The sequence below is a fragment of the Mauremys mutica genome, chromosome 15, assembly GCF_020497125.1.
Source record: "Mauremys mutica isolate MM-2020 ecotype Southern chromosome 15, ASM2049712v1, whole genome shotgun sequence".
In the NCBI taxonomy this organism is placed as follows: Eukaryota; Metazoa; Chordata; order Testudines; family Geoemydidae; genus Mauremys; species Mauremys mutica.
The window spans coordinates 3280344-3290692 of NC_059086.1; the positions used below are offsets into that span (position 1 = coordinate 3280344).

Below are 10349 nucleotides of genomic sequence, written 5' to 3' on the forward strand. Positions count from 1 at the left end.
TTCCCAGCGTGCCCCGCGCGCCCAGCACTACAACTCCCAGCGCGCCCCGCGCGCCCAGCACTACAACTCCCAGCCTGCCCCGCGGCCCCAAGAAGCCCGCCGGGGATTGGCTGGGGCGCTGGGGAATTCCCCGGGCCCCCGAAATCCCCTCCATGGGCCCAGCCTGAGCCAGCGGCGCCGGCCCGGGCATGGCAGCGGCGCCCCGCGAGCCGCAGGGTTAGGGTGGGTCCCCCAGTAATGGCGGAGCTGCAGCCGCGGGCCCCGCCGGCCGGGCTGGGCGAGGCCAAGCGGCCGGAGGCGGGCGAGGACTGGTGCGACAGCGGCCTGGGCTCGCTGAGCGAGGGGCAGCTCAGCCAGATCCAGGATGGCCTGGGGCCCCCCCCGGAGAAGCCCCCGCACCCCCCCGCTGCCGCCGCCGCCGTGACCTCTGACCCCTGCCCCGGGGGGCGCCCCGTGACCTCTGACCCCTGCCCCGGGGGGCGCCCCGTGACCTCTGACCCCGGCGGCCCCCGGAACCCTGACTCCTGCGAGCGCCTGGACTCTGCCCTGGGCGACTCCCTGGGCGAGGAGGAAGCCGGCTGGGGGGCGGCCGGGGGGCAGGCGGTGGGGGCGATCACCCAGGGCGTGGAGGCCGTGCGGCTCGGGGAGCCTGCGCCCCGGGCCGGGGAGCCGCCCGCGGTGGGCCCCGAGGACTGGCTGCACCACGTCCTGGGCTTCGTGACCGAGGACGGGGATACGTAAGTATGCGGGCGCCTGCTTGGTCCAGCCTCCGGCTCGGGTGCTGGGCCGGGGCGCGTCCCCTCCCCGCAAGGCCCCCCGCGGTGCAGCCCCCTTGTCGGACGCAGGGGCCCCTCTCTCGGTCGTAGGGGTCGGAGCGGTAGCCGTGTTAGTCTGTATCCCCAAAAACAACGAGGGCGCCTTGTTTTTCTCTTGGCAATGTCCCTCGCCAGGGTCTCGTTGTCCCCAGCCCCGTCGCCAGAGCCCTGCTGCGGGTCCCAGTCCTGGGGGCTAAGCTATGTGGACGCCAACTCGGGGACAGGGCACCGCTGCTCTGTGCTCTTAGCAACGCGCCTCAGGACGACTGGGTGCAGCCCTGCGCTTGGATCTTAACTAACATTTTGGCCGAGAAAGTGCAGCATGGGGTGGAGGTTCTGAGACGTTGGCTTTCCCCCGGGTGCTCCTCAGTCCTGACCTACAGCCACCCCCCTGCTCTAGTTTTGGATTACAGACACACCGGCCGGTCCCCCCTCCCCCCAAACTGCAGACCCCCTACTGCTCTCTGTATTGACAGTGGCCCTCAATCGCTGGTCTCTCGGTCCTGGGACGCTTTAGGCAGCATCTGCAAATCAGTCCCCGTTGGGAGCTTTTTCCGTTGCTCAAACACATACAAGATTTGCCCTATGGCCTCCCTGCTACCTCACCAGCTGTTTGGTGCTTGCACGCTCTTTGCTGATTAGATCGATTTCTCTGCTTGCTAATTGCTTCCCTTTCAGGGGTGGTATTTTCAGCCAGTTGGGTGGTAACGCTTTTTCATTTTGCTTGGAGTGGTTATCTGTTTTTCTCTCCCCAGAGCCCTCCACCTGGCAGTGATTCATGAGCATGAGGCCTTCCTGGATTCTATCCTGCAGTACACGGCCGGGACGGAATACTTGGATCTGCAGAACGACCTGGGCCAGGTTGGGCCAAGACTGGAGCATTTCCTGTCTGTATCATCCTCCATTTTACAGTGGGGAAACTGAGGCACGAGGGGGCAAATTGGCTTGCCTGAAGATTGCTCAGCAATCCGGGGGCCAGAACTTGGGAGTCCTGGCTCCCAGTCTGGTCCCTACATGATGCCACCTCCTTTATGGAATGCTTGGGGTGTTGGTTGGAAAATGAAACAACCCCCTGTTAAAAACCCTTCAGCATCATAAATGACTTGTGGGAGGAGGGAAGAGTGTTACAGAGCCCAACCATCTCTTTGGGACAGGGACTGTCCCTAGCTTTGTACCGCACCTAGCACGATGGAGTCCCAAGCTGATGGAGATGCTACTTCACAATAAGTGTTCAAGAACCGGGGCTGGCATCAAAACGCGTCCGCCCCTTTTGTGGCAGAGGGATGGGGAGCAAGCGTGGGGGCTTGACAGCAGTGGACCAAAGCAGATATGGGGTCAGGGAAGGCTTTGTTTTAGGACGTAAGCCGATCTTCGCTCATCCTGAGGCCTTCGCTCTTCCCAGGCAGATAAACTGACTTCCATGCAGCTCCTCGTGCACAGGGAGGATATGACCTTGTCTGCCCCACGCCTGAGTATTACAGGTGGCTTTTGTGAGAATAGTGGATTTACCCTGGCGTCCTTGGCTAAATTTCCTGACCCTCTTGTGCAATTGGCTGCTGCCTGGAGGTGGCTGCATTTCAGCACTGTTCCTGGGGTATAGGGTGCAAAGCTATTTGGGAGAATTTGGGGTGAAACCCACTGAAAGACATGATCTCTAGTGCTATTCATGACGATAGCTCAGGGTAGGTCTCCCGTAAAGGGGGCCTGGCCTTTCTCACCCCCGTCTCTCTCGCTGTCCTTCTCCAGACGGCACTGCACATTGCTGTCATCCTCGGCGCCTCCAACTTTGTCTGCAAGCTGATGGCAGCCGGGGCGGGGCTCTGCATGCAGGAGAAAGCTGGCCACACAGCGCTGCACCTGGCATGCCGGGAGGGCTGGCGGGACTGCGCACAGTGGCTCCTGGCATCGCTGAGCGGGCACAGGCCTGGCGAAGGGAATGATGCCTGCGCTCAGTTGGACTGCACCAATTATGACGGTATGGAGCCCCTCATCACCTGCCTGGCAAATACACGGGGCCCGTTACACATGGGACCTTTGTCCTGAGCATTCTCACCCTCCTTCCCTTCCCCTTCCATGACTAATAAGGAGCTGGCACAACAACCTGGCACCAGCCCAGCTCCCATGGCCAGAGCATGCAGCGCTCCAGCTATTCTCTGCTTCCCCCGAGCCTGTGGAGGGCTGAACATGAGTTAGAGCAGCCCCGAGGTTTCTCTAACATACCCAAGGGCCAGAGAACACCAGAATTTGGCCACCACCCAAGTGGCTTCAATGCCTGTTTGCCCCGAGTGCAGAAGTGGCTTAACTGAGAGTGATGCCTGCCACTTTGGGGATGACAAAAACCAGAAGGCAGCATGCTGGATGGATACACAGTCTGCTGTATAGCCTAGTGTTAGCCTGTGGAACTCCCTGCTGCAGGACATGACTGGAGCAAAGAAATCGATGAGGCTGCTCCATAAAAGATCCCTCTAGGCTTTTTTGTTTGTTTGTTTGTTTTTTTTCCCTCCTCAGTAGCAGGGCGAACAATCCTCTCGTGTTGCCATGACAGCAGCCAGCTGGTCCACTGATAGGTTGCTAGGTGGCCCGAGGGAGACAAAAATCAACTTGATCAAAATTTCCACTCTTGGTTTCCACAGGTTACACGCCGCTGCACGTGGCTGTCCTGCGGAAGGACCTCGAAGTGGTCAAGCTCCTTGTGGGTGCCGGAGCCGATCTCAACAAGGCGGTTAGTGCTGGGGCTGGGGCGGATCGTGTCCGGGGAGGGGTGGGAAGAGATCGGAAGGCATTTCCCCTTCCCAGAGTACTCCATGGCAGCCTCGCTGACTTGTCTGTCCACCGCTGGCAGGAGCTGAGCTGTGGGCGGAGTCCCCTCCACTTGGCGGTGGAGTCGCAGAGCCCGGAAGTGGTGGAGTGCCTGCTGCGCGCCGGAGCGGACCCGCGGGCCCGGATGTACGTCGGTTACACCCCCATCTATAGCGCCGTGCACCGGCCCAACCAAAAGATCTTGCAGCTGCTCCGGGAGTTCGGCTCGGAGGAGCCCGACTGGGATTCGGAGGAAAGCCTGGCTGACAGCAGCGACGTGAGTGGGGTGGGGGTACTGAATTAACGCCGCAGGAGGCTGGAGCGCCGCTGGCACCTGAGCGAAGCCAGGCCAAGCGTCACCCCTTGCAAGTGTGGCTCAGCTCTGTCCTGGAGCAGCCACTCCCCCTCTAGACAGCAGTGCTGGAAAGCCATTCCCGTTCTCTAGCTATGTAGCACCCCCAGGTGGAACGAATTGGCGGGTCTCAGCCTGGTTCCTAGTCCGCTCCTGCGTAAGCCTAGTGGACGCTGAAGATCAAACAGAACCCACAGAGACTGAACCCCCCCTTAGAGTGGGTCCTCTAACCCACAGTGGGTGGGGAAGCTGGCCTTGCGATTGGCAGCAGTGCAGACCAAAGGGGTCTTTCACCAGCAAGGGATTCTCTTCTCAAAGGGATTGATTTTCCTTGAGTCTCTGGTCTATTTGGATTAACGCAGACCAGGTTAAGGGGTGCTGGGATCAGTTGGTAAGTACCTGCCTCACCGTGCTTAATTGGTAGTAAAAGAGGTGCCGGGGCTCGAGGAATTTTTTTTAGCATTCATGACTGACGTGGCAAGCCCCAGGATGCCAGTGCTATGAATTGCCAAGCCCTAAAGGTGTCAGCACTCAGCCCTGGCACCAATCAAGCCCTGCTACGTGGGTATGAGAAATTTGACAGTGGATGGCTCTTCAGTCTCCTAGCAGTTGGAAATTGACTTGTCTCGCTTCAGGAGATAAGGGCACATTTTTAAGAGTCATTAGTCCTTAATTTTCCTAGAGCTGTGATGGATTCTCCGTCACTGACACTGTTTAAATCAAAATTTGTGGGTTCCCCCTCCCCCAAAATCTGCTGTAGTTCAAACAACAATTAATTCAGGGTGGCTCTGGGGCCTGCGTTTTACAGGAAGTCAGACTCGATCACAGTCGTCCCTTCTGGCCTTAGGATCTATGAGCCTGTGTTGATGGGCAGACTCACCCCTGCACTGCCTCCTCCTGGTCTGTTCCAGGAATTAGCTCATTCCAGCTCCAGAGCGCCCTCCGCAGGCCGGTGATCCGCTGCCTCTTGGCCCCCGTGTCCCTTCCAGGACCCGGTGCCTCTTTATCTGGGGTGTTGCCCCCTGGCCGAAACCCCTCAGTCTTAGGGTCTCCCCTCCCCAGGGAACCCCCACCCACTATCCCCACCTCCCCTCAGTTTAAGGCTACTGCCAGTCATTGTCTAGCCCCTGCGCCCTGGGGCAGACTGCAGTATCAGCCACTCATCACTGGCAAGGAGGGTTTGGACCTGCTGCCTTGGCCTACCCCTGGGCTGCCCTCTGCATCCCCCAGTACCTGTTAGCCCAATGCTAGGCCGCAGCCTGGGGCTCCCCAGCTCCTCTGCCTGTCCCCAGCCCTGCTCCACTCAGGTACCCTGTGTCTAGCTCCCTGCAGCCAGGCCCTTCTCCCTCTACAGGCAGAGAGAGACCGTTGAGCTCCTGGCTCCCAGCCTCTCTATACAGGCCAGCTGCAGCCACTTCCCAATCAGCCCAGCTTAGCAGCTCCCAGCCACAACCTTCCCCCAGGGCTGCTTTAAGCCCTTCAGGGCAGGAGCAGGGTAACCACCCTGCTACAGCCTAATACAAGAAGGAAAGAAACCTGAACGTGGGGCATTGGCAGCGACAGCAGATTTTGTGTGCGTAGTTGTTTTAATCTGGCCCTGCGCACCCGTTGCGTAACAGTCTCTAAACACGCCCCCTTCGATCCCGCCGTACCACTACGGTCATCAACGAAGCTCTCCCGTTTTTCAGGAGGAATACGACGACATCGTCATCAACAGTGGACACTATAAGAACTGACAGGGCCCGGCCGGCATCGCCTGCAGCGTGAGCCGTTACCCATCTCCATAAAAGACTCGCGTCCTGCTCTGCCGCTGTGGGAATAAATTTTGGCAGTGGCTCAATCTCTCCGTTCCCAGCTAGTTCCAACTATTTATCCGAAAGCTGCGGTCTCTGGCAAAGCTCAGTATAAAGCTCCCGCTGCTTGGAACCAGTAGCCAAACTTCACCAGAGCTTTGATCTAATCCGTTTATTTCCCCCCTCCCTTGTTCGTTTTCTTCCGTGTTTTAGTTTAGTCCGTTTATATCGAGTTATTTTGATTACGTTAAAATAAAATGGTATTTCAGCACCTGCTGCTCGTTGCAGTCGCAGCTGGGCTGGATTGTCGGCAGGATTTCTCTGCTCGCTGCATCCTTTGCCCTGTCGAGCCTCTGGCTGTTTGCTTTCGAAGCGGGAGCGTCATCCCTACCCGTGCAAGGGGTCTTGCTGGAGTCCACGGATGCTGGTCCCATAACCAAGCAATTCGGGTCAGTGGGGAGCTGCACAGAATGGGGGGTGTTTCCAGCTGGCTTTTAGCTGCCTTTCAAACCCCTTAGGCCTGTTTGCTTTTATCTTGAGAAGCAGCGAGCACCGCCTTACTCCAGCTGGATTTAGTACGTGGGGCCGGATTCTTTTTAGCTGCTTCCATCTAAGCACCTAACTGAGGCGGATGGATTTTCACGAGCGCCGTGCAGCCCTGGGCTCCTCCCCCGGCTGTAAGGACCAGGGTGAGTGAGTGCTCTTGAAAATCTGGGCCTCTGCTAGCGTTTAGGATAGACAGGGCAATAGCTCCGACTCAGGGTAGGAGGATCGAAACAGGCAGGGTGGGGGAGAAGTTCACAGGAGGAGCAGATGAGGCTGGTGGGAAGAATGGGGCGGGGGGGTCTGTTCTGAGCAGAGTGAGGAAGAGGAGGGAAGAGAGGCCAAAGAGAGAGACCTTTTAGATCTCAAAGGTGGGGGCGTGAGGTTAGAAAGAGTCAGGGCGTGTTTGGAGCTGTCTGATTTGGGTCAGACGTGGAGAAAGAGGGACGGCGTCTGTGCCGTCTGGTGTAGGAACAGGGCCTCTCTTGTACCTTGCCAGTCTTGGCTGCTTCTAAGCAGCTCCGCCGGCACTGCAAGGTGGGACCATCTTCATTCCTTTCCCTGAGGAGTTGGTTTTCTTCCTCTGTGGTTGTTGACTGGCTGTAAAGCTTCGTTCGTGCTATACTTGGCGGTGGGTGTCAATAGGGTCTCTTCTGGAGCTACGCAGGAAGCGGTTTTCCCCTCCTGTTAATGTTTTTGGAGATCAAAATATTTGCCTGCCTCAAAATTGGGCTGAAAATTTCCATCTCCGCCTTTCCTGAGCGGAAGGGCTGAAAATAATTTCAGTTGAGGCGTTAAGATTTTGATTGTTTTGTAAGTCTGAATTCATTCATTTCAAAACCAAAAGTTGTTTTGTCTCCAAAACTGGAAACTTCCCTTGTTAAAACAGGACATTTGACTGGTTTTAAACCTCCACCCCCCTCCCAGTGTTTTGAACTGAGCAAGTCTGCCAAAGAGGCCCTGTTCACAAGCAGCTTTGGCTTTGACAAATTGACGTGGTTTTTTTCCCCCCAGGGGTGGGAACGGTTTGTCAGATTCCCGACTAGCTCTGATCTTTGCATCTAACACCGTGGACTCTCAATGGAGACTGGACCACTGGGTGCTGCGCTGTCTGAAATTGCTTCTGTTTGCTGGGGGGTAATTTTGGAAGAGCCGCCCTAAGCAGACCTGAGACTTGATTTAGAAACTGGCTGCATTAGTTACAGATGGCTTTTCAGTAAGACCTACTCCCCGTTCGAGCTTTGGAAGGGTGCGGGGAGAAAAGATTTAATTCTAAACAAAATCCTCATTCCCCAAGGCTGCTGTTTCCTCCTTTACATTCTCACGCTTCTTGTAAATGAAAACACAGGCCCAAACGTAAGGGAAGATGGGGGCTCTCTGTTTTTTAGGGGGCGGGGGTTAATTCTCAAGGGCCGAGCACCTTAGCTGACATCAGTGTGATCTCAGTACCAGGAGTTGGGGGCGGGCTAATGAGGTTCTGGATGTGTCGGGGGGAGCCCGGACTCAGTAGCCTTCCTGGGAAGTGAGGTTGGATTTTTAGTTCACTTGCCCCAGTGCAAAGGACTGAGGGACCTGACTCTGTTAGAGTCAATAATACTTTTCAGGTGGACCAGGATTGAGCCCTCTTGGCCTCCGTACTTATTTACTAAAGGGCTTGTCTAACACACAAGTTGTAGCACTTCAACACCACCTGGCTCTGTGCAGCAGAAGATAACAGAGGTCAGGCTCATTGTCCCCATTTTACAGATGGGGAAATGGAGGCACAATGAGTTGCCCAAGGTCACCCAGTGGCCAAACTGGGAGTAGAACCCAGGTTCAACAAGTCCCTGGTCCAGGGCTCTATGCACTAGGCCACGCTGCCTCTTTGTGTCTGTCTAGTTAAAGTTGGACAGTCCCATCTGTGGGCAAGCAGTTCTACCGACACAAAGGTGCTTTATTTCCCCTTCGGGAAGGGGAATGGGCTGTACCAATGTAAGGCACCTCTAGACCAGTCTAACTGTCCACACTAGCGGCTGTACTGTCTTGCTATCAGTAAACTCCCCCACCCTCTCCAAGTGACGTAGTTCTACTGTTACAAACATTGCTGCATGGAGCAGGCCTCAGACCTGGTGGTCTTGGAATGGACAGACTGACCCCCAGCCCCCTGAGTGGGTTTTGATCCATTGGATGAGGGACGCTGTTCACGAGGCCCCACCCACTTTAGCTCCCGAAAGCAGCCTGGTCCCTGGCTGATTGTTCTCTACCACCGGGCTGAAGAGGCTGCTGCATTCTTCTCCCAGCAGAAGGGAAATGGCTTTTTCTGTGTAAGCTGGGTCTGTGTCTAGAGAGACAGAGCCCACATAACTCTCGTCCAGTGCGTGTTTTTAGCTATGTTGTGAGTTTTGTATGAGCTGTCGTCTAACTTTATATGGCTCTGTGTCTGCGTGTTCTTTCTCCCCTCTCTTTGTATCCTGTATGTTCTTGACCAGTGATGGGGGGATGAGATTAAAGCTACTGCTTGACCTATACAGCGTGTCTGGTGTTTGTGTGGTGGGCAGGGCAGGGCGTTTGGACAGAGGATTGGACTCGCTGCATCATAGCCATAGTCCAGCTCTAATAATACCAGGTTCTTACATAGCGCTTCCCATCCATAGAGCTCAAAGTGCTGTACAAAGGAGGGAGTGGCATTTTATCCCCATTTTACAGACAGGAAAACTGAGGCGCAGAAAGGGGAAGTGACTTGCCCAAGGTCATGCCACCAGGCCAGTGGCAGAGCTGGGCCTGGAACCCCTGACTCCTGAGGTCCAGCTAGTGCTCTATCCACTAGCCCATGCTGCCTCCCTGATCTAGCCCCGCATCCTGCCCCTGCAGTGCATGCTTCCCTCTCCGTAGTTCTGAATTTGCTACATCCGATGAAGTGGGCTTTAGCCCACAAAAGCCTATGCTCAAATAAATGTGTTAGTCTCTAAGGTGCCACAAGTCCTCCTGTTCTTTATCCTGGAATAGAGCCACTTATTCCAGAGGAGAGTATCCACCGTGGGCTGTGATCCTGAGCTAGCTCCGCCAGCCAGTTTTTCCCTCCGAAGCCGTTCCAGGGGTTTGAAGGAATCTGACAGCTAGGCTTTATGTCGGCTCTGCCTAGGGTGACGTTAGCTCTGACAGCGCTGCGTTTTCCAAGCTCGCCGACTGGTAGACGTGTTGGGCTGGAAGGGACCTCGGGAGGTCGTCTAGGCCAGCCCCCTGCGCTGAGGCAGAACCAGGTCCAACCTGTCCTTAAAAACCTCCAGGGAGGGGGACCCCACAACCGCCCTGGGACGCCTGGTCCGGAGCTTCACTCCCCTGAGAGAAAGTTTGGCCTAATATTTCACCTAAATCTCCCTTGTTGCAGATTCAGCCCATTACGGCTTGTCCTCCCTCCAGAACAAGTGGGGTATGGCTGCCCCCCGCCTACCAAAAAAAGACAAAAATCTTTAAAACCTGCCCCCCTACCGCCAGGAGAGTTTGACCCCGAAAAGGGAAACATGTCAGAGCTTCTGTGCCTGATTTACAAGCGTACACAGAAGGGGCCCGGATGCCGCCCCGCTGGGAGTCAGCATGAAATGACTCGATGGCCCCTGTGCTGGAGGTAGTTAGCATGTTTGTAAAGGCCACTGAAATGAATGGGGAGCGGTTCACACCTCAGGGAGAGGGGCGCAGGCTTTCTGCTGGCTCGTAGCGCATTGCAAAACAAGCCGGAAGCTGCGGTGTCTCAAAGTGCCCAGCCGCACGAAGGTTGGGGGGTGAGTAGTCCAAAGCTGGGGTTGTTTTGGTTGGCCCCACGCCCTGCGACATCAGTAGTTGACAGTTCTTAGTCTGACCCTCCGGCGTGTGCAAAAAAAGCGATGGCCCCAAATTGATCTCACCCTCCTGGAATTGATCTCAGCTAGTGTCTAACAGCCACTGCCCCTTCGGGGTGGCAATATTTAAAAAGTTATCCCCAGTCAAAGTTGGTTCTCCAGCGTGGCTTGAACCAAGCTGACATACCCGAGAAGATCATTTGTGCGTTTGCAGGGGTGTCATGTACCTTAA

At 56.1% G+C, this 10349-nt stretch overlaps 1 protein-coding gene across 1 annotated transcript; it reads left to right on the plus strand.

The window, feature by feature from the left end:
* Window positions 1–67: 67 nt before the first annotated feature.
* NFKBIB (NFKB inhibitor beta) lies at window positions 68–8807 on the plus strand. Its single transcript, XM_044988762.1, has 6 exons — window positions 68–737; window positions 1571–1676; window positions 2562–2790; window positions 3449–3537; window positions 3658–3891; window positions 5655–8807. Exons 1-6 carry the CDS (start codon window positions 238–240, stop codon window positions 5700–5702), a joined length of 1206 nt encoding a protein of 401 aa, XP_044844697.1. The 5' UTR covers window positions 68–237; the 3' UTR covers window positions 5703–8807.
* Window positions 8808–10349: the final 1542 nt, after the last annotated feature.